Source organism: Sphaerodactylus townsendi, linkage group LG07, assembly GCF_021028975.2.
Source record: "Sphaerodactylus townsendi isolate TG3544 linkage group LG07, MPM_Stown_v2.3, whole genome shotgun sequence".
Classification (NCBI taxonomy): Eukaryota; Metazoa; Chordata; class Lepidosauria; order Squamata; family Sphaerodactylidae; genus Sphaerodactylus; species Sphaerodactylus townsendi.
The window spans coordinates 32,426,596-32,453,989 of NC_059431.1; the positions used below are offsets into that span (position 1 = coordinate 32,426,596).

At 44.3% G+C, this 27,394-nt stretch overlaps 1 protein-coding gene across 1 annotated transcript in view; it reads left to right on the forward strand.

The window, feature by feature from the left end:
* The first annotated feature begins 7,412 nt into the window (after nt 1-7,412).
* RNF180 (ring finger protein 180) overlaps nt 7,413-27,394 on the forward strand; it is an 84,925-nt gene continuing 64,943 nt past the window's right edge. The window contains exons 1-3 of the mRNA XM_048503939.1: nt 7,413-7,454; nt 9,576-9,708; nt 24,849-25,772. Coding sequence (XP_048359896.1) covers nt 9,604-9,708; nt 24,849-25,772 — 1,029 coding nt within the window. The 5' untranslated portion in view covers nt 7,413-7,454; nt 9,576-9,603. The remainder of the gene's footprint in view (nt 7,455-9,575; nt 9,709-24,848; nt 25,773-27,394) is intronic.

Sequence of the window (27,394 nt, forward strand, 5' to 3'; positions counted from 1 at the left end):
TTCCAAAGACCTGGACCCATTTCAATATGATTTTTCATTATGGCTTTGGTATGGAAACTGCACTGTCAACTCTGGCAGATTTTCTGTCCCAGGGTACAGATAAGGGACATGTGGACCTGTTTATTTTTCTGGTCTCTTTGATATCATGGGCCAAGTTACCCATGTCTTGCCCAGAGGATCCCAAAGTGGTGCCCATGGGCACAACAGCACCTTCCAACACCTTTCCTGATGCCCATCAAGTGTTTTTAGAAATTTTTAGAAACTGAGTGTGGTTTTGCCCAGCAGGACTTCTGATGAGCTGCTGGATATCTGATTGGCAGTGCAGGTCAAAATAATGTTCTCTCACTGACAACTAAGACCATAGTGTTTTCATTCTCTCATTGCTCTTTTTTGTTTGTTTTAACTACCAACCCTGACCAAACTCCTCCTTTTTGGATAAGTTACTCAAATAGGTGGGGATGGCTCAGTTTCAGTATTTGTTTTTCAAAATTCTCTTTGTCTCTCATGCGCTTGGACTTCTTGTACCTCGCCTCCTGAGGTAGCTGTTTTGTGATTGGATCTTCTTCCCACATAAGCCATTTTATGGTTTCACCCACCACCTTGCATTATAATTCCAAAGGTCCCCACTAGCTAAAAGACACTAGGAACACCTGGTCAACACTGATATACTATAATACGTACACCAGGTTACCTTTGAAAGCATTTGGAAACTTCCAATGATTCAAAATACTGTGTTGAAGCTATTAACTGGGATGCACTGCAGCAAACACCAGTACCAAAAGAACTACACTAGCTTCCCATCTGTTTCTAAGCAATTCAAAATGTAGAACTTGACCTATAATGCTCTAATGGTCTGAAAACCGGTTGCCTGTTGTACCCATACAAACGACAAACCTGCCTGTTTATCTGCATACAAAAGTTATTGCTACCAGGCAAAATAATGTGTGCAGGAGACCAGTTGACATCAGGACAATGCATGAAAGCTGCCCTGAGCTCAACTTGTTGGGAAAGAGCATGGTAAAAATCAACCAAATAAATTTGGGGAGAGAGGGTGGGTTGCTGTTATTCGTTTTGTAATTCCACTTAGCAGTCCTGGGATTAATGATGAACTCAAACATATTTTTAGCTGCAATTTTAATATATTTCACATCAAAACAATCTCCCTCAGCTCCAGCATATGATAGTTTCACCAAGTAGACTAGAACAAAGTCTTTCTATTATTTTTTGTCAGCACCTGCAGTGCGCTTTATTGGGGGCTGCATAGAGCAACAAGAAATAGCAATTAGTGTTGCATCCTTCAAACAGCAATAATCACTCCAGATTCACAAAGGACCCTTGATGATCCCTCATTTTTTAAAACAAAAGTGGCAGCTTTTGTGAAGGGAGAGTAATAGCTCAGTGAATTATATTCATTGAGGAGGAAAATGATGCAAGTTGGTCTTCCAGAAAGTTAGCATGTATTTCTGTGTTGTTTTAAACTAGAGATTCAGTCTTTCTTAGAGATATTTTAGCAAGCTTTTTATGAATGATTTTGACCAGACAACATAATGTATCATTCGCCAAAATTTCAATACTCTATTTCAACATTATGAAAACCTAATGTTATTTGCAATAAGTACAAACTAGGTTAATAGTCACAGTTGGTGTTTGCATATTTAGCAAAGGCTCATGGGTATGCTGTTAAAAAAAATTAAATTCATTTGACTCCATATGTCCCAAATAATTCGTCTGACCCCATATGCCTCTGCGTTCTGCAGAGGCAAATATACTGGTAGTCCTTCGCCCCTCAATGATGTGGCTAGCCTTTTACAGCCCTGGCCCCTGCCTGGTGGAACACTCTTCCTCCAACTGTTAGGGCCCTGCGGGACCTTAAGGAGTACTGCAGGGCCTGTAAAACTGAGTTGTTCCCCCGGCCCTTTGGGGAGGCTGTCCGTGGATCTTGCCACCCCATGACATCCCCCCTGATTTCATCAGTACCATCAGTATTATCAGGAGAGTCCCCCAAACAACCCCTGAAAGTTTGGTGCTGCAGCTAGCCCAAACAATGCGCCCCCTGCAGGCCAAAACCGAAAAAACACTAAAAATGTTTTTAAAACCCACAAACAGAGAGGCGGAGCTTCGGACATGAATGTGACTGTTGAACTCAAGGAACCCCCCCCCCCCTTACCTACATCCTTGGATGTGGCTATGCTGATAATTGATGATGAACCACAGACGTGTTAATTACAAAAAAACCCAAGTCAACTATTGATGCCTAACAGTATCATTATGAAGAAATGACGTTAAATTCTACGTAACTGCAATCTCTATAAAACTCTATATATTGAACTTTTCTTCCTTTGCTACAGTACCTTAAATTTGGAAGAAAGTGAAAGGAAGTAGTGAAAATGAATGCAGAGCAGAAAGTTAAATATGTGCAGATTCCTACTAGGATGCCTTACAAGGGGTTCTGACTCTACCCTTTCCTATCAGGTAATAAAAAGACAGACAAGAGCATTATTGGCTTCATAAAATCAAATAAGCTAACAGAATGCAGATCCTTTTATCAGAAGCAGCATACATCTGATTACAAAAAGCAGAGGATGGTTATCTGAGCTCTATGAAAAGAGGCAGCCTAAGTCAAAACTTGTCTTTGACAGTGTCATTCAACATGCCTAATTTCCTGATGACATTATACTTGCTATTTTCCTACCCCTACTAATAATAATGTGAAGACAGGGCAGGTGCTACACACTATAGCAACTTCAGAATATGAGAAGGGGGGGGGGAACCCAACCAAGCTGTGGTTTTTAGCAAAAAGCCTTGTGCTCTTCATAGAATCATAAAGTTGAAAGAGACCCAAGGGCCATGAAGTCCAACCCCCTGCCACACAGGAACACACAATCAAAGCACTCCTGTCAGATGGCCATCCAGCCTCTCTTTAAAAACCTCCAAAAGAGACTCCACCACACTCTGAGGTAGTGCGTTCCACTGTCAGGAAGTTTTTTCTGATGTTTAGGTGGAATCTCTTTTCCTTCACCTTGAACCCATTACTCTTGACCCATTACTCTTGGTCCTGGTCTCTGGAACAGCAGAAAACAAGCTTGCTCTCTCACCAACATGACATCTCTTCAAATATCTAAACATGGCTATCACGTCACCTCTTAACCTTCTTTTCTCTTCACCAAACAAAACATACCCATCTTCCTAAGACTCCCCTTGTAGGGCATGGATTCCATACTTTTTACCATTTTGGTTGCCCTCCTCTGGACATGTTCCAGTTTGTCAATATCCTTCTTGAATTGCGGTGCCCAGAACTGTACTCAATATTCCAGGTAAGGTCTAACCAATGCAGAATAGAGATGTGCAATTACATCCCTTGATCTAAACACTCTTCGTAATGTATTGTTGAAGGCTTTCATGGTCGGATTCAACTGGTTCTGGTGGGTTTTCCGGGCTGTGTGGCCATGGTCTGGTGGATTTTGTTCCTAATGTTTCGCCTGCCACAGATGCCAGCCACAGATGCAGGCAAAAAGTTAGGAACAAAATCCACCAGACCACGGCCACACAGCCCGGAAAACCCACCAGAACCACTCTTTGTAATGTGTGATCCTGCCTTCAGTTAGGAAACCTTTATGAGTCTTTCTGGGTACACTGTTGGAGGCAGTACACTTAACAAGATCGATCTTGGGTCTGACACTGCAAAGCAATTCACAAATGTGAAAATCTATCATCTCTGTCCTCTACAAAAGCAGAAATTCTGAAACAAAGAGCTAGTTTGATATCTGTGTGTGCACATACATGTGCTTGTGATGTTTTCAGCAGAGTGCAGTGAAGGTTACTATTTCCATATCTAACAGTATTACTGTCCTCAATATTGGCGAAAAACTAACATATTGGAGAAATGTACATATACATGCAGTTTGTGAGGTTGCTACAATTTTCTGATTAAGAAGCAAACAATCAGCCGACACAAGCATTGTAGTGGTGGTAACCTTTTACTACTTCCTTAATTAATCCCTGGCTACTATTAGTCTTCTGTCTGCTAAACACTAAACACCTTGATTTTGACCCACTAAAGTTGAACTCTGTACTCTTAAGCTGCAGGTCTTGCAGATGTTAGCATCTGCATTGTCATGATATATTTGGATGCAAAGAATGAGTTGTAAATAACCTAATCTGACTTCATAGATGCTGTGAAAAGCTTTAGAGCAAGTTACATGTAGATAATTTGTCAACCGAGCCCAGCAGTGAAACCAAATGTCTCATTCAAACAGACATATGCCACACAGCCCATTTTGGTCCTGAGTTTTTCCACACAATTGCTGAAAATATGCCTGAAGCACATTTCAGCTGTTGTGCGATGATCACTCAAATAACTGTGACAAAAATATGAGTTGCTCTGTGACACAAAAGCAGGGGGAAGGGCTCTCTGGCCTCCATGAGTCAAAAGACCAAGAGCCCCTGGGAAACTGCATCCCTCTCTCCCAGGAAAAATATCATTTCTTTGGCCCACCCCCCAGCTATAGGCCAAAGAAGTGATCTGTACTTGGGACATTGATTTCTGCCATTCGTTCCAGCAAATCACTGTCCCCACAGTCATTTGCCCTGTGACTCCAAAGAACAAAGGCACCCTAGCTCATCACTTGCTACTGGACCAAGATGTTCTGTACAGTTATCTCAGCAGGATCCCAAGAATGAAGAATCCGCCCAGTTCCAACTGAACATTAACATCTATTAACACCTATTCTGATACTACCATTTTTTTAACAGTAATATGTGCCATGTTACTTTGTGCTGCAGAAGATACTCCCTCCCCCCCAACTGCCATGACAGAGCTGTCATAGAAGGGATATTTGGTTTTCAAGGACATTTGTCTGTATATGTTTTCAGTGAACCAAAATGTTTAAAAATAGCCAAAGGAGGACGGGTATTACTGTTCGCTAATATCTGATAGGTGCCAACGATACTCAAACACAACTCTAGAAACCAAAAATCAGAAGAATTCTCTGCAAAAAAAGTTGTAGGGAACATTTTCAGATTGTGCTACAAAACAAAAAAAACTCAAGTAAGGCCATCTGAGAGTTTATGTTGTATAATTCAAATACTTTATAGAGATGTAGAATCCCAACAGGATAAGGCAGTCCAGATTTATTTGAGTAGATTTCAGAATCCGTTTTCAATACCAAAGTTTATCTATACAATGTGATACGGCATCTAATGCAGAATATCAAGGTATGTAACTAGGGATGTAGGTATAGATTTTTATGGGGGGGCTCAGGGGGTGGGGCCAGGGCATGGCCTGGGGGCATGGCCATGCCTCCCCAAGGCCCGCCCCCGGCCTCAGTGCTTATAAAGGAAGCTCTCTGAGGCTAGGGATAGCAGACTTCCCTGCCCTGCCCTGCCCTGCCCTGCCCTGCCCCGCCCCCCCCCAGCTGGGCTCCCAGCCAGCAGCCGGCAGCCCCTTCTGCTCTCCCCACTGGGCAGAGGCATAGCTAGGGGAAATGGAGCCAGGTGCAAAATCTGAGTTTTGCGGGGGGGGGGGCCATGGGTGGCCACTGTGATGCTGGAATCCACCCCAAACAGCATCACTTTCAATGGTGTTTAAACTAGAGAGCCCAAATTCTCCTTTTAAATCCACCTGAAAGGGAGAGTCTGGGGTCCCCAGTTTAAAAAAACATTGAAAGTGATGCTGTTTTGGGGTGGATTCTCCCCCACCCTGAAACAGCATAACTTTCAATGTTTAAACTGGGCACCTCAGATTCTCCCTTTAAATCCATGCCGAAGGGGGTGGATTTAAAAGGAGAACCTGGGAAAATTTGGAGGGTGCCTGCTGTCAGGGGTGCAATTGTTAAGCTAGCAGCACCAAAATTTCAGTGTATCTTTAGGAGTCTCTCCACCCAGGTTTGGTGAAGTTTGGTTTAGGGGGTCCAAAGTTATGGACCCCCAAACGGAAGCCCCATCTACTTTTAGCTCCCTTTGGAAACAATGGGGGATGGGACACCCCCTTTGGGAGTCCATAGATTTTGACCCCCTGGACACAAAACCTGGGTGGTATCAGTAAGAGACTATCCTGATGATACCTCCCAGGTTTGGTGACGTTTGCTTCAGGGGATCCAAAGTTATGGACCCTCAAATGTGTAGCCCCCATCTCCTATTAGCTCCCATTGGAAACAATGGGAGATGGGGCACCCCCTTTGGGAGTCCATAACTTTGGACCCCCTGAACCAAACCTCACCAAACCTGGCTAGTTTCATCAGGAGAGTCTCCCAACAAATCCCTGAAATTTTGGTGTTGCTAGCCTAACAAAATGTGCCCCCTGCAGGCCAAAAACCAAAACACACTAAAAAATACCAAAAACACACAAACCGGGGGGGGGGGGGGGAAGGCTTCGGATATGCAATGGGGGGGTTGAACCTGAGAACCACCCCCCTTACCTATGTCCTTGTCAGATGTAATGAGCACATTCATTACAACTACAAGCAACTTTCTCATGCACATGTAAAGACTTTTACAGGAAAACAGACTTGCAAGTCCTAGTGAACTATGCCAAAAGAGAACCAAACATCCTGTGCCCCAAAGTAACCAATTAGATGCCTCTAGAATGCTCACAAGTATAGAATGAAGACCATTATCCTAATTGTTGCATTAGCAACTGATATTTCTTCATACACTACCAGCAGCTATTTAGCTACCATGTAGATAACAGCCACCAAAACTTGTTATCTACTCACTGGGCTGCCTTTAGTAAGTCAGACCAATGGTTGTCTATTCTGACTACCATTGGTCCCCATTGTCTATTCTACCAGCTACCCTCCAGGGTCTCAGTCAGCAACAGGTTATAGGACTTACTATCCAATTTCCCCGCTTGCTTTAGTAGGAGATGCTGAAGACTGAATCTGAGACCTTCTGTGTGCAAAGAAATCCTCTTATTACGGAGCCACTACCCCTTCCCTGTAATTTGACAAGGCAATGGCACCTTAGAGACAGGAGAGTAAAGGAGGGCAACGCAGAAACATGAATGCCATCTGTCTCAGGATCTTTCCTTAAATAAGGGCTGCAGGTAAAATCCTTTCTATTTTCGGTATGCTTAAAAAAATAAAATAAAAGCAGCAGCCTTGCTACACTCCGTGGCTTGCAGACATGGACCCCCACCCCCCACCCCCCTCGGAACAGACCCCACCCAAGGACCCCTGAAAGGAAAGGGGATGCAGGAAGGGAAAGGCGGGGGTGAGGTTGGTATGGCAGATGATCAGCCTTCTGCTTCCAGCTTTCTTCCTTGACCGGGGAAAGAGCGCTTTCCGCAACCGTTTGTCTCCCATCTCTTCCCGTTTGCTGCTGCTGCTGCTGCTGCTGCTGCTGCTGCAACATCTCTGCATCTGGCCCCAGGAGTGGGCGCAACCGCCAGGGTCCAGCCTCCCACCTCCTGCAGAGCGCCACCAGCCTTGCTGGCGCGCGAAGCCACGCAGAAGCAGGTAAATGGGCGCGGGGCTCTCTCCTCTGGCCACCCCCCGCTGCGGCCACCGAAGAGCAGAGCAGGCGTCGCCCCCTCCCGTCTCTCCCAGGGACTGGGCTGCTGCTCCCTGGGCGCGGCGAGCCTGACGCTCTGGCCCTTTCTCGTGCAGGGGCGCGAGGCTCTGGCCCTTTCGACTGCAGAGCGTGGCTCTGGCAGCGCTGGCCTCATTCTCTTCGCCTGGCCGGGAAGTTCTCCTGGCAGCGTTTTTACCTCATCAAACCTATGGGGATGGTGTGGGAGAATTCGTGCAGAGTGGTCCCCTGCACGTATATTCAGAAGACAGTTCCATTGTCTTAGACTAGAAGCACAGGTGTCAAACTCGCAGCCCTCCAGATGTTACGGACTACAGTTCCCATCATCCCCTGCCAGCATCATGCTGGCAGGGGATGATGGGAACTGTAGTCCATTACATCTGGAGGGCCACGAGTTTGACACCTGTGGCACTAGAGCAACTGGGGTGAGGGATTCCAGCTGATCCGCGCATACGCAGAGGACCCAATGGCTTTGACCCAATCTGCGCACGTGCAGAGGGCCTAGATTGTATTCTGGCTGTTTAGTCACTTGTCACCTCTGAATGCCATCCTTCTGTCAAGGAGCTCAGAGCAGCATTTGATGCTTTCCCCAATTTTATCTTCACTACAGCTGTGTGAAGCAGGTAGCAGACAGAGGGTGTGTTTGGACCACTGGCATTTAGTGACCTTCTTGGGGGGGACTTCTTGCTCATTTGTTGAGAGCCTTTGCAGAGGTGGGTGCACCTGCTTTGAGGAGTTAGGAAGATGGTAATTGGGGATATGGTCTTCTTTATAGTGGCACCTTGTCAGTGCTGTCCAGGACCACCGTGCCACTCATAAATACTCCCCTGCCAGCCCTCTAGGCCCACAAAACATGCAAGTCCTGTATCCTGGCTGTAGAAAATCATCTTCATGAATATTTTGTTAGATTTGGGTCGATTCTGCACAGGGCAAATACAATGGGTACAGGATGCTACATAACCCAGTTAGGGGAGGGATTTTGCACAGGTCCCTGTTTTTATTTTCCCCTACCCGGTTTGTTGAAAATCACTAAACCTTTTTTAAAATCCCAGGTTGGAGCCGCTGCCACGTGAATGGCCAGGCAGAAGGCACTTCATTTCCCTCCCTTCCACCCTGCTGTCTACAGTAGGAAGAATCCGCCTGCCATTGCCTGGCCATTGCAGGGAGCCCCCCCCCCTCTTTTTTTATTTTTTCCAGGTTGCACCATATTGTGGGATGATTGTAGGGGTTCATTTCTGCATGCCTGCATGGCTACACTTGTATTGCTGGACATTAAAGAGAGAGAGAGAAGCATCTCCGTGCGAAGTGTGAACGCAACCCAGATTGTTTCCATGGGCTCCAATCACTGCCTGCGCAGCACACATGCGCATGGGAAAACAGGAGAGCGGTTCCTTTTTCACGACTGCAACCTTTCATACGTTTGCTGTGTGGTATTGGCCTTGAATCTGGGAGAAGCAGGTTGAAATCTCCACTCTGCTGTGGAAGCTCACTTATGATATCCCTCTTATTGTCCGTGGATCCCTAAGCACTAGGAGCTTAAAAATAAGAAACGCCTTCTCTAAAAACGGAATGTAAGATTGTGCTGCTAAGTTGTTAGACCTGGATCTTTTTAATATTCACTTTAGCCCTGCATAGAAATACCTGGCTCTTGATCTAAAGCAATGGGTTCATGGTCAGGGAACGTGCTGTTCCAGAGCAAATTGGCAGTTGTTCCACAGCAATGCATTACATTTGTCCATCAGGAATTTATACTTGCAAACAAAGTGTTGTGGAGGGCTTGCTTGTGTGAACAACTTAGCCAAAATTCCTCTTTAGCATAATGTGCAGGAATGTTCAAGTGAGGTACTGATTGTCCTCAGCAAAGTTTTGTTCATTTTTCTCTCCTTTGTCAACAGTTAGTAGAATAAACTGATCCTTGCTGTTTGAACCCAAGCAATAGCCACAGACACAAGTTTTCTAATATTGAACCAGTGAATTGCATTTAAAAATATAAAACTAAAGAAAGCACAGAATATTAATGATGTTCTATTTTTATTTTTCTCTTACAGATATATAATTAAAGTAACCAAAGTTGCGATGAACCATCCAAAACGAGTTGACATGCTTCATTGCTGGAAGTGCAGAAAATATGTAGCTAGTGCTGATAGCCTCATGAAAGAACAAACCACAGATTTATTTAAAGTAAGTAAAAATATTGTTTTCTTTCAAACAATTATTATGTGGGAAGGGGGGAATATTAGATATTCCCTATTAAAAATTTCACTATTTTTAGGTCTTTTGTCATCATACACCAGAATATGGGCATTATATTTTTAAGCAGCTCATTGAGTAAATTTATTTTATTTGTTTCTGAATATTGTGATTTTTTAATACTAAATTAGCATATTCTTCTGGGTTGGGAGTGACTTCCTTCTTCAGTGTAGGGCATTGTTCAGTACAAGGGTATTGTTGACACATAAAGGCATATATCACTTTTCGAGGATGAGAAAGTGGACGAGCCCAAGCATGTTTATCTGAATTTATTAGGTTTTGTACTACTGTGACATGAATACATATGGAGACAAAGTTGGCAACTAGGTTTGTTGCAAGGTTTGGTTTGGTTCCTGGGTTTGAGTCTCTGTTGAGAGGTTTTGTTTTATTATTTTAGAAGCTGCTTTGGGTTAGGGCTGTCTGTAAACAAAGAAAAGCTTGTCACCAAAGACTGTGGGAGAGAAACACTGCTATCCAGGATATGCTGGGTTAGATTGGCTTGAGTTGTAAGCTATAAATGACAACCAGTGGTTATTCTATAGTTATCTCTTTTGGGCCAGCCTTGTAGTAGGCTATTTCTGGGTACCATTCTGGCTTGTCAGTTTGTTTCTTCACTTTGTGGGTAGCGGTGTGGCCCTTCCTGCTTGGTAACCTAGTTTGCAGAATAATATGCCAGACAATTTATGTAGTGTGGGTAAGAAAACTGGCCATAGCCAAAGAATTTATTAACAGAAAGCACAGGAAAGCAAATTGGCACAGCATGGGAGGTGATCCAAGCATCTGGGCAGCCCGAGTGCTGTCCCCCAGAAGATAACCAGTTCCTCTAGCCCACCTGCTAGAGGAATGTAAGCAAGCAGGAGATTGGAGTGAGACATTCCAGACCGGCAAAGTGCCCATGACTGGAGCCCCCTCTCCATCCCCACTAGGGGCACAAGCTCCTTAGCCCCCCGCGGGGTGTTCCAACCATGGGCTTGCTCCACCCCTGCCTCTTAAGGAGGTGTAATAACAAGGGAGCTCCCCCAGCTCCCCTTGCCAGCGGATCACCCCCCATGTGCAACCCGCAAACGGCTATGACAATAAGAATAACATTTAAACATTTACAAAAATACAGGGATCGGGTGGGTGGGGAAATCCCTCGCCGTCCGGAAGCAGAGTGGGCCCTGGATCACGAGGCAGGGCCTTTTATAGGCTCTGCCTCTAGCCCACTCAGATGACATGCTCTCCCGCCTTGCAAGACAACGTCTCCAAGCGGATTATGCCCTCTGCACGTGCGCAGATTGGGTCAAAGCCATTGGGCCCTCTGCGCATGCGCGGATCAGCTGCGCTTGCGCAGAATGGGCCCTGAAGCCCTCGCCGGGCCCCTCTTCCCTCCTGCAATGGTGGCTGGGTCTCAGGCGTGGCCGCGCTTTATTGAGTTGGTATTGTAACCCCAAGACTCCATGTGGTAAATCCTTCAGGTGTTAGTCATCAACTGAAATACTGGAGCAAATGTGATTGTAGCAGGATGCTTGATTGCAGAAAATGGATTGTTTGTTATGCTACGTATACCTAATTCTCCAAATCAGAACATCAGGGACATTTTAAAATGTGATGTATAAGAAGTTCAAATCTTTGGTTTTGGTTTTGTATATGTGTTTTAACCCAGTTCTTTGTACAATTTCCTGCTGTCTTGCAGTATCAGTTAATTATCAGGCTCTAGTTTGTACTTGCTCTCCTGCTGATACCTTTTATGATGCTGGCTCTGAGAGAAGAGTAAAGTGAAAGTGCCCCATGCTGATTCTTTATCCACAATGAAATGCAGTGTTTGCCGGAGAAAGAAGTAATTGATGGCGAATAACACTAATTTTCAGACTTCTTTGCTGATATAAACATACCCTATTGTTAATAGCTTTATTTTTAATCAAATTGGATGGTTCCTACACAATCAGGAATTCCATTCTTTCCTGTATCTTATTAGCAACTCTTGAAATAGTTTGCCCCCTGTAGGAAATGAAAAGATCAGTTTTAGGGGAGTTCCTGTAAACTTGCAGCAGATTCTGTAAACATTCTCACACGTTCTTTTGATGTGATTGCACAGTTCAGCATGATAAGCATTAAGTGAATAACCAGTGGTTCAGTGTGAAATCAGCAAACATGTTGTCTTGTATTGCTAAGTAAAAAAGCAAAGATTCCCAGAAGTTGTGCATCAGCCCTATGCAATTTTTATGATACTTTTGTGAGTCTGGTAAGAGCTTACTGAGCATCCCAACTGATGGAAATAGCTCTGTCCTCACACCATTATAGTTGTATGCTTTTTTAATTGTATGCCTTTTTAATTATACTTTGACTTCACCTGAAGCCATTCCTTTCTCATTCATTCATTCATTCATTCATTCATTCATTCATTCATTCATTCATTCATTCATTCATTCATTCATTCATTCATTACCTTTATTAGGCATAGGATAAAACAACAATCAGACTAACAATAACAACAATAAAAGGTTATTAGGTGATCAACAGGAGTGCGCAGATGTTGATAAAGCTGTTGTCAAAAACTTTGCTACGTCTGCAGTTCTTTTAGTGCAGCAGTCATTCAAAAGCAGACGTAGCTTGTCTTGGTCAGAAGTGGCAAAACACGAATTAATATGAGGTTCAATGTAGAGACTCCTGAGTTCTGTGTGGCGAGAACAATACAATAGTATATGAGTAGTTGTTTCCACTTAGTTGGCCGAACATTGACAAGTTCTTGCTTGTAACGGGACCTGAAGGTACCTGCCATGGAGAACTGCAGAGGGGAGGACATTTAGACGAGCTTGCATAAAGAAGCGTCTCAGTAATGAGGACCATTCCTTTCTCCTGTTCCACTTGTTTCAAAGCAAAATCTGGTGGTATAAGTTGTCATGCACTCAAGTCAACAAGTCAGTGTGCTTGGAGCATTTTTTATGTCCAGGACAGGGTGCATTCCATCATGCAGAGCTATGTAAGTGCAAATTTTGCATTGGGCATCAAAATCAGTGGCATCCACCTAGAGATGTAACAAATCCGTAAATTAGGAAGCCAACATAAAATACATCCTTTATAATTTAGCTTGCCTAAAAAATTGTACTGGGTGGCATGTTTATGGAATTTAAATGTAAATATCTTGCAAGTATACCCATTACATGAGGAAGTGAATTATATGGACAGAAACACTTTGATGCAATAACAATAAGTAGGATTGTCAACATATTTAGATATTGTTAAACTTTATACAGTTCAAAACACTGAATTATTTAATATTTTTTAAAAAAATCATAGGAGTGTTTAAAATATTTGACCAGTACTATTACCCAGATAAGTCCCTTAAAGAGCAGCAGTGGTGTAGGAGGTTAAGAGCTCGTGTATCTAATCTGGAGGAACCGGGTTTGATTCCCAGCTCTGCCGCCTGAGCTGTAGAGGCTTATCTGGGGAATTCAGATTAGACTGTGCACTCCCACACACACCACCTGGGTGACCTTAGGCTAGTCACAGCTCTACAGAGCTCTCTCAGCCCCACCTACCTCACAGGGTGTTTGTTGTGAGGGGGGAGGGAAAGGAGATTGTAAGCCCCTTTGAGTCTCCTACAGGAGAGAAAGGGGGGATATAAATCCAAACTCTTCTTCTTCTTCTAAAAGGGGGTCTTCAAATTTAAAACTCAACACACATCACCTGGGCAATTAATTTTGAAATCTTCTGCCCATGTATACCAGGGTTTCAGTTTGGACAGTCCTCCAAAAGAATGAGGGAGAAAATAGCTCTTAAATGGAAACATCTTTGTTCTGTTAACAAAGGAGCAGAATGGACAAATAGAAAGATGGAGCAGCAAAAGGAGAAAGTACAATAAACAAATGCAAAGCCTTTACATCAGCATACCTGCCTAAGAGCGGTTGTTTATTGGGGAAAACCTGGGAAACGGAGACTGGCTAGCAGGCAAGCCAGTGGTCCTTTGGGGGAAATAGTCCCCCCTCTCTCTTCCCTTTCCTTGTATTCCCTTCCTTTCCTGTTCCTTTTCTCTCCCTACTCTTGTTCCTTGTTGTTCTCCCATTAGTATTAGGGGTGCCATTTGAATTCATAATGTACCACTGGAAATAATTTTACATTTTGATTTTATGCTGTTAATATATTTATTAAATTGTATTTATTGGTTGCTAGCTGTTTTAACCCCAGCCTTAATTGGGGAAGGCAGAGGTGGAAATCTAATGACAGCCAGTGAGGAGAACTGGATTTGATTCCCAAGTCATCCACATAACTGATGGATTCTTATCTGGTGAGCTGGATTCCCCACCCCACCCCTGCTCCTACACATAAAGCCTGTTGAGTGGCCTTGGGCTAGTCACAGTTGTCTGAGAACTGTCTCAGCTTCACCTACCACACAAGGGGTCTGTTATAGAGAGAGGAAAGGAAGGAGTTTGTAAGCCACTTTGAGACTCCACACAGCTGAGAAAAGTAGGGTATAAATCAAAAATCTTCTTCTAATCAATAATAATAATAGTAATGTACCACTGTGGAACCAGGCTTGGATCTGGAAAACCAACTATAAGAGGTGAAGTCCAAGGCAAGGAGGTTCATCGATTTCAGGCAGAGTAAGGAAGTAGTAGACTGTCTGTGAGGTTGGTAATTGTTAGTATCCAAAAATAAGCTACCAAGATAGGAAATTCAGAGGTATCAACAGGGTCACAGTGCCTTTGCTGGGACAAGATTGGGCTTAGAGTTGAAACATGAAGTCTATTGGAGAGTTTGAAAATAACTGATAAAGTTGTTCCACAAGGGAAACTTGGATGGTGTTTCTAAAAAGAAGCTGGGAAGTCTGTTAGAAGGTGTTCTGTTCCCCAGGTAAAGTATTCTAGGTGCCTTGTACTCAGCCAGAACAGAGTGGGAGACTCAAATGTGTAACAATTAAAAAAAAGAAGAAGTTTATTGCATAGAACAATTGAGACTCCTTCCAGGGTCTGACTAAAATAAAGTACTTGCTTGACTGGAACAGCTTGAAGCTTGAGACCTTGATCCTTTCTTGACTACTTCCAAGAAAGTCAACTTTGCAGTGGCGTAACTGGGTAAACTGGAGCCCTGGGCAAAACCTGAGCTTGATGCCCCCCCTCAGCACGTGCCCGGTGCAACGCGCACCCCCCTGGTCCCCTTGTAGCTACGCCCAGTGGCATATCTAGACAAACTGGAGTTTGGCGCCTCCCATGGGCTTTCTAGTTTAAACAAGTGATGCTGGAATCCACCCCCAAACAGCATCATTTTCAACAGTGTTTAAAATAGGAAGCCCAGATTCTCCTTTTAAATCCGCCTTAAAGGGAGAATCTGGGGCTCCCAGTTTTAACAACATTGAAAGTGATGGTATTTTGGGGTTGATTCTCCCCCACCCTGAAACAGCATCACTTTCAATTTTTAAACTGGGGTCCTCAGATTCTCCCTTTAAATCCATGCCAAAGGGGGGGGGGATTTAAAAGGAAAATCTGGGGAAATTTGGAGGGTGCCTGCTGTCAGGGGTGAAATTGTTAAGCTAGCAGCATCAAACTTTCAGGGTAACTTTAGGAGACTCTCTTAATGATACCACCCAGGTTTGGTGAATTTTGGTTCAGGGGGTCAAAAGTTATGGACCCTCAAAGGTGTAGCCCCATCTTCTGTTAGCTCCCATTGGAAACAATGGGGGATGGGGCACCCCTTTGGGAGTCCATAGCTTTGTACCCCCTGGACCAAACTTCACAAAGCCTGGGTGGCATAAGTAAGAGACTATCCTGATGATACCTCCCAGATTTGGTGAAGTTTGGTTCAGGGGGTCCAAAGTTATGGACCCTCAAACATGTAGCTCCATCTCCAATTAGCTCCCATTGGAAACAATGGGGAATGGGGCAACCCCTTTGGGAGTCCATAACTTTGGACTCCCTGAACCAAATCGCACCAAACCTGGGTGATAGCATCAGGAGCATCTCCTGAAACATCTCTGAAATTTTGGTGCTGCTAGCCTAAAAACTGCGCCCTTTGCAGGCCAAAAACAGAAAAACACTGAAAATACAAAAAAATCCCACAAACCTGCAGTTTTTGCACCCTCCCCCACAAGGGAGCACACTGGGCTACTGCCCATTTTGCCCAATGGGAGGAACACCTCTGCAACTTTGTCTATACTTCCTCTTGGTTCCTTCAGTATCCTCTGTCCTCACTTTGGACCTCACTTCCTGTAACACCTTATACTTAATGATCTATACCAGGGGTCGGGAACCCGCGGCTCGCGAGCCGCAAATGGCTCTTTCGAGCTTGTGGTGCGGCTCCCGGCCCCTTCCTGGGGAGAGTGGGGAATCCCCCCCCCCCTTTGCAATGAGGGGGAGAAAAAAGCGGCGGCCGGCGGGTGTCCGTCCGTCGTTTGGGAGAAAGGCAGGGGGTGGCCTGGGCGCCGGTCTCCCTGCCCTGTCCCCGGCTGCTCTGGAGGGCGTTTGGCCTGCTCGACGGCGGCGGCGGCTTCTGCAGCCCGCCTTCCCTCCATGCCATGGTGGGAAAGAGGCTGCAGAAGCCGCCGCCGCCATCGAGCAGGCCAAACACCCTCCAGAGCAGCCGGGGGCAGGGCAGGTACAAAGCAGCCTTCATGGCTGCGATCATTCACGGGGGGGGGGGGCGACCTGGGAGGGAGGGAGGGGGTGGCCTGGACGCTGGTCTCCCTGCCCTGTCCCCGGCTGCTCTGGGGGGCGGTTTGCCCGCCCGAGGGGCAGCGGCGGCTTCTGCAGCCTCTTTCCTGCCATGGCAGAGCTGGGGAACTCTCAGCTCTGCCATGGAGGGAAGGCGAGCTGCAGAAGCCGCCGCTGCCGTCGAGTAGGCCAAACGCCCTCCAGAGCAGCCGGGGGCAGGGCAGGTACAAAGCAGCCTTCATGGCTGCGATCATTCGCGGGGGGGGGGGGGGCCTGGGCGGGAAGGAGGGGGTGGCCTGGGCGCTGGTCTCCCTGCCCTGTCCCCAGCTGCTCTGGTGGGCGTTTGGCTAGTTCGATGGGCGGCGGCGGCTTCTGCAGCCTCTTTCCCGCCATGGCAGAGCTGGGGAACTCTCAGCTCTGCCATGGAGGGAAGGCGGGCTGCAGAAGCCGCCGCCGCCGCCGTCGAGCAGGCCAAACGACCTCCAGAGCAGCCGGGGGCAGGGCAGGTACAGGGCAGCCTTCATGGCTGCGATCATTCGTGGGGGGGGGGCGGGGGGGGTGACCTGGGAGGGAGGGAGGGGGTGGCCTGGGCGCCGGTCTCCCTGCCCTGTCCCCGGCTGCTCTGGGGGGCGGTTTGCCCGCCTGATGGGCAGCGGCGGCTTCTGCAGCCTCTTTCCTGCCATGGCAGAGCTGGGGAACTCTCAGCTCTGCCATGGAGGGAAGGCGGGCTGCAGAAGCCGCCGCCGCCGTCGAGCAGGCCAAACGCCCTCCAGAGCAGCCGGGGGCAGGGCAGGTACAAAGCAGCCTTCATGGCTGCGATCATTCGCGGGGGGTGGGGGGTGTTACCTGGGAGGGAGGGAGGGAGGGGGTGGCCTGGGCGCTGGTCTCCCTGCCCTGTCCCCGGCTGCTCTGGGGGGCGTTTGGCCCGCCCGAGGGGCAGCGGCGGCTTCTGCAGCCTCTTTCCTGCCATGGCAGAGCTGGGGAACTCTCAGCTCTGCCATGGAGGGAAGGCGGGCTGCAGAAGCCGCCGCCGCCGTCGAGCAGGCCAAACGCCCTCCAGAGCAGCCGGAGGACAGGGCAGGCGCAAGGCAGCCTTCTTGGCTGGGATCCGTGTGTGGGGGGGGTGTCCGTCCCCCTTTTGGGAGGGGAGGGGGTCGCGTGTTTTTTTGTTAATTTTTAGTTATTTTCTTTTAAAAGTTCAAAATGTTAAAAATGTGTTCTTTACAGAAATAAAAAATATTTTTCTCTGTAGCACTTCGTGGATTTCATAAGCAACACACTATAATTGTTTTATATACAAGAGTAAAGGTAAATAACCAAAATACACAGTGTTATCTTCATTTTAAATGTCAAAAAGTATTTGCGGCTCTATGTGTTTTCTTTTCCGTGGAAAATGGGTCCAAATGGCTCTTTGAGCGTAAAAGGTTCCCTACCCCTGATCTATACCTTATACACCTTATACTTAATGCTCTACACCTTATACATAACAGAAGTTGCAGCCTTCCAACTCCACTGGCACCTTAGACTATAACTGAACAGGAGCACTCCTGGGTAATTTTAAAAAGACTGTAAGGCTGTTGCCTCTACAGGGCTACGTAAAGGGACAGGGTCTAACTAAGGTTCCCTCCCTTAGAACACTATACAAAAGGAAATAAACCAATTGTAACTAAAGGGACAACTGAGACTTAATAAGAAATAGTAAGAGCTTCTCTGGGGGCATGACAGAAGTACTCAGGATGAAATTTTCTGGGACAGGGCTGGAAATTCTGCCCAGGAGCTTGATTGAATCAGGTTGGGGAATGGGGAGTGGTTTTGCAGTAAAAAATTCCAGTTATTGTTAAGCAAGGTTGAGCTGTAGAAAGTGGTGGGCACAAGGTGCTTCAAAAATGAAAGTGAGTTCTCTAATGGTGGTGGGGGTGAAAGACGGGAAAAATAAAACATCTGCCCTTTTGAGTTTTCCCAGCCAGGCAGGAGATGTTTTGAAGATGACTTCTGGAAAAAACATTTTAGCAACTTTAAAATAAGACGGCTTAAGCAAAAATAAAATATCCTGAGGATGTCTTAGGGAAAAAAGCTGTGCTGACTTCCTCCCCAAGATGCCTTTCCCCCATCCTCAGGACGTCTTATTTGTGCTTATGGCTTATTTTTGGAGTTGAGACATTTTTTATATCTCAGATATCACTAATATTTGTTTTTCAGTGACTTTGCAGCATCCTAAAATGTCATTCTCATATGCTGCAGTGAATTCAGTCTTTGTACAATAACTTGAAAATGCACTTATTGGCACTAAATTGTTATTAGTTAGAGTGCACTTGGTGTAGCATTTAATAACATTTCAGTGCTGTATTGCAGCATAGTCATTATCAATGTACTGTTCTATTAGGGTTTTTGTTTGTTCTTCCTTTTTGCTGCCATATTTATTTATTTAAATTTTTTTGTTTACAATGCCCAAGGCAGCTTACAAAATATAAACAATTAAAATAGATAACTGGTTAAAACTACATCAAGTGAAATTACATAAATTTAAAACTACAGTCACTGTAACATATGTCAACACCAATGGCCAATCAGAGATCTTCAGTAGTTTCTAGGGATATGCAGCTAAAAGAACCAAATATTTTTCTGATGTAGGTTTTAGGAAGGTATGAAGGCTGGATGCGGGGTGAGGTATTTTGATCCCCTGATACCATTTCATTATTTGGGTTTTTTCCAAGATCCCAGAGTTACTCAGATTGCATTATTCCTGGGGGGAGGGTTGGGAATGAGAGGCTGAAGTGGCTATTTTATTACCTAAAGGACATCAAAATTGCAGGAAATCTAGTACTGCCTGTCCACTAAAGATCACCCAAGTTTAAAGCTGATTGGACCAATAACCAAATACCCAAGAGCAACTACTGTCCACAAACCTCCAGTGCAAACATAACAAACCCAACAGGAGTAACATCCAATCCAAACCAGCCCAAGAATCCAAGCCAAATCAACTTCATCTCACCTACAGTTAATGGTTATTAAAACTTAACCAGATTTTTTTTTCTGAACCTGCTACAACAATTCATATTTTCTTTTTTTTAAAATCAGGAGTGTAAGGTGAACCCCAAAAGATAATTTTAGAGGCCTCTCTGCTGAAGCTTAAACACCTACAGAGAAAAACTTTGAAAAGCATTTTATTTTCTGAAAAGTATTCTTTTTGCAAACATGCTAAGATGCCCTGACCGCAAACTTCTTGCCTTGCAGAGACCAAGCTTATCTATATCCTGTACTAGAGGTGTTAAAACCACCGAAGTTTCTCTTAGAAATACTCTTTGATGTTGTGTTCTTGTGATTCTCAGAAAAGCCACCTGCTCTCTTCTCCTCCTGACCCCCTCCCCAGAGAACTTTGCTTCATGGGTTATCTGTGACATGTAACTATCTCACTATAGTTAGAGCCAACAAACTGGTCACCAACCACGTATACCGGAACGCATCCAAATTTAGACAAGACATAGACAGGAAGAAAGAGGAGGTGAAATACTAATTAGCCAATCATTAATTCAATGCTGCTTGTTGACGTATCATTATAAAAATGAATGTATTGCTAGCAAAATTCGTCCTGCACCCAACTAGATCTAGTTGTAAGAGCTCTGGTAATAAACTTTCACTGATTTTTCAACCATTTGCCTTTTTGCAACTGAATCGCGTGGTCTTGTGACTGACACTCAAGGGGCAGAGTCGTCAGGAGCACCTCAAAACTCCATGAATCCACAAAACAAAATTGAAAAACAGTATTTTTAAAAGAACCAGAAAGTAAAAGGCTGACTTTTCTCACTGCTACCCCCTACCAAAAGAAATCCCACAGAAAAACTTGAAATAATATTTTGAAACAAATTCCACTAGCTCTGCAGAGGTACAGTAGACAAATGACAAAAATATATATTCAAAGGCAGGTAGCAGGTAGTAGAAATCCAAAACAGACCAGAGCAGCAGCCGCAAGAAGCAGCATACTTTAAAAATGGAGCCCTGAAATGGAGTCATGCTGCTTCTGTCCTCCTTTGCCTGTGCAGAGAACATGATAGTAAAGTGGAAAATGGCAGCTTTATCACATAAAGGTGATGGATGCTAAACTCTTAGGTTCATTCCGCTCATGCAGAATAATGCACTTTCAAACTGCTTTCAGTGCTCTTTGAAGCTGTGCGGAATGGCAAAAACCACTTGCAAACAGTTGTGAAAGTGGTTTGAAAACGCATTATTTTGCGTGTGCAGAAGGGGCCTTAGAAAGGTGCCAAATAGCAGTTTGCCCACTCTTGACAGCCTTCTATTTTTAATAGCAAATCAAGGAGAATTTGTTTGGAATTTTTGCATCTCACAGGTACAACAGAAAAAAGATCCTGCAACCGTTTTGTCAGGCAGAAAAGTATGGCTTATTGGTGTCTACTTCACAAAAGAAAGCACTCCTAACCAGTTCTTTTTAATGTTTTTCCTTGGTTTGTGAACAGCAGTGTTACTCATCAGAACAATCTGCTAGTCAGTTATGCTAGAACAGTGGTGGCAAACCTATGGCACGGGTGCCAGAGGTGGCACTCAGAGCCCTTTCTGTGGGCACTCGTGCACAGAGTTCATCATGTGGGGGAGTGGAAAATCAACCCCATACACACACCTAGGCTGGCCTGGGCATGATCCTTTACCCAGGAGTAAGCTCAGTTGCTGGCAATGGGCCTTGCTTCTGAGTATACCCTCCTAGGGTCATGATTCACCCATTCGAAGCATCACACGATTGCTTCACCAAGCTTACTCCCGAGTAACATGCACCTCGGAGCCAACTGTTTTTTCTAAACTAAAACCTCAGTATTCAGGTTAAATTGTCACATTGGCACTTTGCGATAAATGAGTGGGTTTTGTGTTGCAATTTGGGCACTCATTCTCGAAAAGGTTCGCCATCACTGTGCTAGAATAATTGGATGACACCTGATTTTTATCACCAGTGGTGTCACTGATGTGGAACTAGATTTGGTGTCCAATGCTCTGGATTAACTGTTTCGTGAATGGAAATACTTGTCTGTAATCCTAAAACGATTCTGTCATGAAATGTTCCATTTGTTTAAAACAATTCCCCAGAAAACCTTTTTCACTTTTACCTGTGGCTTTGGCAGAATAATATTTTTCCAATGTGCTGTTAGATGTTAGGGTTAGATGTTAGGAAGTGTTAGTGAGAATTTAGTGTATTTTTATTTGCAAAATCTACATCTCAACTTTCTGCCAAATCAGGGCCATCTAACAAATGGCTAACAATTAAAAAAATAACATGAAACCAATAAAAAACAAAGATGAGATACATGTATAAAAACAGAAACTAGCAATTATAACATCAGGTAGGAAGGGATTGGTAGATGAAACAGAAAAGTATTCAGCTGAAAATGACAAGAGATATGCTGTATTTACTGATGGATTATGCTGCTGTATATCTTTCCTGGCTCCCAGCAGTTTTTCTTAGTAGTCACCTTATTAGGAAAACATTGCAGGTTCCAGCACACCTGTTTAAAACTTTCAGGATTGTGACAACATAATATATTGACTCTTGGCTATACACATTGTGTGTTTTGCATAATCCCTAAAGACATGGAGGATAATACCTTTTATGAGAGTGATTTCAGTGTAGTAGTCTGACTCTGCACAAAAATAAGATTGTAACAAATAAGAGTTGGAGAAGTCAAATGGAAAACACTGAATACAAACTATGTGCATAAAAAGGTGAAAGTGAAGACAAGAAGTGGGGACAGGCAGAAACTGGAAGGAGAGCTAGGGTCAAGGAAAGACTTCTAAGGCGTTTTCCCCATCAACAAATTTTCCTGGGATAGACCTGGGATCATATATCCCAGGGTGTTTTTGTCCCAGTTTCTCCCTTTGCACGGCTGCCCATCAGCACATTCAGGCTGGGAGGAAGAACTCCAGTGAATTATGCACGAGCCTCCGGTTTATTTTCATTTTCCACATGAATGTTTACATTTACATCATTTACATAGTTTACGTAGTTTGCATATGTTTACGTAGTTTTCGTAGATTCTGTTTTTCCAGTGTTCTGATTGGCTGCAGCTAAGGGGCGGGGAGAGCAGGCAGCGAAGCCAGAAAAACAAACCAGCCAGTGTCTTCCAGTATTTGCATGGAAGCGGATTGGCAGGGGTTTTTTCAAAAGAACTGCCAACTTTAGCATTTTTTGAAAGCCGCGTGATAAGGCAAATCTCGCAGGGCAGGCCCGAGTGAGACCTAGAAGCCATGTGGAAGTCAGGGCCAAACCATATACTTACTTATGGCAATGGTGAAATCAGAGAAAAAATGAGGGAGAGAAATGAGGTATGTAGGAACAGAAATGGGAAATATGGGGGAAATAGGGACTCACAATATGTCCGTAATGTGTGGTACATGAATGTGGAAGCTGTTCCAGATTGGGAGACCCATACAATGGTAAAGATATTGTATTCAGGACTCCTTCTTTATCTCTAATAATCACAGCATTGAAACATTGTTTTGGTACTTTAAATATCATGCTCTCAACTGATGTCACCCCACAACTACAGAACCTCAATAGCTCAATACACACTTTATTTCAGATTTATGTAAAAACAGGGAGGGGTGGATTGGGAGGCCACCAGAATTGGAGAAGCTGTCACTGCTTCAACCAAAGACCTGGTGAAGCATCTCTGTCTTACAGGCCCTGCAGAACTGAGTTATGTCCTGCAGGGCCCTGGTCTCAAGTTCCACTAAGCCAGGGCCAGAGCTGAAAAAGCCCTGGCCATGGTTGAGGCCAGCTGGACATTCTTGGGGCCAGGAACCACAAGGAGGTTACTTCCAGCAAAGTTTAATTCTGTCCGGAGGCGGTACAGAAAGAGACAGTCCTGTAGATACGACAGTTTCAGACCATTCAAGTCCTTAAAGGTTAACACCAAAACCTTGAACATGACCCAGAATTCAATTGGCAACCAGCACAGATAGCAAAGCACAGGTCAAATATGTGCTCTTACTGGGGTTCCTATGAGAACCCTTGCCACTGTGTTCTGGACCAATTGTAGCTTCTGGAGCAGTCTCAAAGACAGTGTGCCATAGAGCAAGTTACTGTAGTTCAGCCTGGAGGTGACCGTTGCATGGGTTTGTAGCTAGATCTGAGTGTGACAGATAAGGGACCAGCTGCCACCTTGGCTGTATGTGCAACTTGGGCCTCCATTGACAGACAGGGCTCCAAGATCACATAAGAACATAAGAACTAGCCTGCTGGATCAGACCAGAGTCCATCTAGTCCAGCTCTCTGCTACTTGCAGTGGCCCACCAGGTGCCTTTGGGAGCTCACATGCAGGATGTGAAAGCAATGGCCTTCTGCGGCTGTTGCTCCCGAGCACCTGGTCTGTTAAGGCATTTGCAATCTCAGATCAAAGAGGATCAAGATTGGTAGCCTAAATTGACTTCTCCATAAATCTATCCAAGCCCCTTTTAAAGCTTTAGATGGGGCAGGTGTTAGCACCACTCTGCCTGGTCTGGGCAGTTGGAAACTCCCTTCCAACCATCTTCACCCCAGCCACAGGACCTCTGTCTTCAACTGATTCAATTTCAGTCTGCTCTTGGACCCAATTTTTTTTTTTTTTGGAAAAGCTAAAAAATGCTGAATACCCGTACTTGGTTTTTTCTCTTTTTTCTCTCTCTCTTTTTTTAGATACCTGAAAAAAAGTCTTTTTTTGCATTTCAGATATCAGCTTTTCAGCTTCATCTGGATAGCCTTTTCAGGGGTGGGGGGAGCTGAAAAAGCCAAAACATTTCTAGCATTAAGTGCTGCTTTAAAATAGTATGTGACACTTAACTAGTCTAAAGTCAAATTACTTAAAAATATCAAAGAACAATTTAGGTCAATTATATTAGGAAAAATACAATTTTTCTGAATATGTCAATTTCCCTAGCTTAAACTACTTTTAAAAATATATTCTTTTTAATTCACAGCGTTCACACAGACAGGCGGAAGCCTGGGCGTCCGCAGCCCCGCAGAAATGTGACGGTTCGCAACGAAGCGCTGCGGAAGCGGCGTCTACGCGACGTTGCGCCTCGCGCACTAACTGAGAAGCCGCGCGGAGCCCGACGCCATTTGTGACGACAGCTCCGTGGCGGCTGTTCGCACGAGTGCGGCGTCGATGCGGCACATGGGAAAATAGAGTGGTCTTAAGCGTTTTCTGAATACACCGTCTTACGGCAGCGCCGGTTTAGCGTTTTGGCGGCGATTTCTTACCTCAGCGTATAGCGTCGCGAGCAGCTCAGCTCTGGCCGGCTTCTTGTCCGTTGCGACGACGTCATATTTTGCCCGTGCGGAAACGGCCAAAGTGATGTATTTATATGTTTGTTGTTTTCTGGGGAAAGGGATTTACATAATAGTTTCTTCCTTATCTTCCCTGTTACAAAGCTTTCATTGTCTGTCTCCTTCCTCATTATCCATAGGCAGAATGGACAACTGGAAAACTGAACTGCCCATTCTGTGAGGCCCACCCGGGGGGCTTTAACTTTGCCCATCATACAAAATGCTCCTGTGGCTGGTGTACAAATATCCATCTCTTCAAGAAGCAAACTGAATCCCAGACAGCTAGTCCGGTTACACTAAAACACTTGTCACTTTGTAAAGCTCGGCCTGGTTTTAACAAGGAAATGTGGCAGACAGGTGGGACTTCTGGAGACAGAAATCAAGAACTTTCATCCATGGCCAAAAATAACTCCAGCGCTGGAAGATTAATGGAAGCACTTTGCCTAGAGGTGAGATCAACCAGCTTTGAGATGAATAGTAAAAAATTACACTTCAAAGTGTCTTATCCAAAAACAAGCTTTTCCGTTTCACCGGCTGTGAATGACAGATGCACTGTAAGAGCTTTTCATAGAAAATCACAGAGTTTGGATCTGAACTTCAGAGAGAAGCTTGTTTTCCTGCCTACTTTATATGGAACTTCTACTACGCAGAGACCCTTTTTCTCCAGGCGATGTGGAACACAGCCCTTTCACACAAAGGGTTGCATACAATTAAAGTCCAACAGCACACATAATTATTTTCACTGCCCGCTTAAATCAGATGTTGGTGAGCTTCCAACATGTTTCTCAGTCACTTCGTATAGTGTATTTAAACAAGAGACTGAGCTTAGGAGCAGTCTAGAAGCTTCCAAACACTATCTTGAGAATGCAACTGCTGACCAGTGTTCATTCCTGTCTTCATCAGCGAGCACTTCAAAAGATTATGTTGGACAGCAGCACATTACACCTCTTAGCCTCCTTCACCCCTTGTCAACTGTGGAGCAAAAGTTAAATAGAAGGAAAAGAATCAGATTGAACAGTTTGAGGAGAAAACAAAGTTGGAAAGAGAGGTGGCGACAGAAGCAGGTATGTGTGTGTGTGTGTGGGGGGGGGGGGGTCTGTCCTGCCTGATACAATTGTGTGATTACCAAGAAAAGTTTGAGTGTTATGTGAAATCAGTGAACATTTCTAAAGATTTTGTTAGTACTGTGAAATACTAATAGTACTGTGCAGAATGTGATATTATGCCTCATATTTTAAAATCTTTATTATGTTATAGTACCGGAATTACTAATAGTTAAAAATCTAAATACACACACACTGGTGTTGATAAATATTTATGGATGATTGCCTGTTTTTTTAATGTAGAATGAATGTGATGCAGAAAATGAATCTCAGATAGTAAACACATAGTCTGAATCTAACACTTCGAAGTCAATAGTGGGGGCAATATGATATAGTGGCTAGAGTGTCTGACTAGGATCTTGGAGGCCCTGGTTCATATTCCCATTCTGCCATGTTCCTGAGTGACCTTGAGCCTGTCACTCTTTCAGATATAGCCTACCTCATAAGGTCACTATTGTTGTGAAGACAAATTAGATGATGAAACATTTTGGAAGCTGTGCATAGTTGAGAAGCCTACTCATGGTTTGATGCTGAGAATTTACATCGTTTATGAATGTGCTTTTGTTTTAAGTGCACTTGATGTTCTTGTTTTTATGGTGCAATGGCTAATGGAAGTGTGGTTGCAACTATAACCATTCTGTGACAGTTCAAGTCTTTCATCAAACCATGGTTTGCAGATCCACTTCAGATTAAGATTTCTTGTTGTTTACCAGGTTGTCAATTCAAATGTAATTTGAAATCAGTTAATCTTCTGTAATTTTCTGTCTGATATGGTATCTGAAGAAATAGCTAGAGTGCCATTTCCACTGTCGTGTAATGCCCCAGTAGGTCTTACAAATATATAAAAATAACTGTTTATATTTTAAACTTTTTTTCTCTTTAGAAAAAGCTTGTATCAATGTAAAGCATGAGTAAGAGCTCTCAAGTACAAACTTTGGCAGTAGTTTTTTTCTTCTTCTCTTTTTCCCTGCTAATAAGTACTGGATTACCAGAACAAGGAAATTACCCTTTCTGTATGTGCTGGGCAATCTAAGGATAATGTTTTACATTAATGCAAGATATCACAGGTGTGTTAGGCGGAAGTTCCTCTTTGTAACTAGAAGCCAGTTCTGTGTACCTTTAACATCCTGGCAATTTCCATTAACATAATCTTCCACCTCATAAGCTAATTTGATTTTATAAGCCTTTTCTGAGAATAGATAACCAGATCTTTAATAGAACTCTTTTTTGAATTAAAAATACTGGTTAGGTTCTAATTATACCTGCAAGGGCGCAGCCTTTTATTCTGCTATGAAACATGGCTTATTCTGTCTTAAACTTTTGTGCTAACCTGTATACCCTGAGGACATTCACAGATTCTTTCCAAACTACCCAGATGTTACTCTCCAGATCAAAGTTGCTAAGAAATAGACTTCTGTAACCTTTGGCTTCTGATTGCCCTTCAGATCAGAATTACAAACCATGGAAGCTAGGAGTAAAATAGGATTGTGCACAGAAAGGAAGAGATAACAGGTGAACATGAACCACAGTCCTGGTTTGGTTGTTAAATTCTACAGAAGGCCTGCCTCACCAACCTTTTGAGT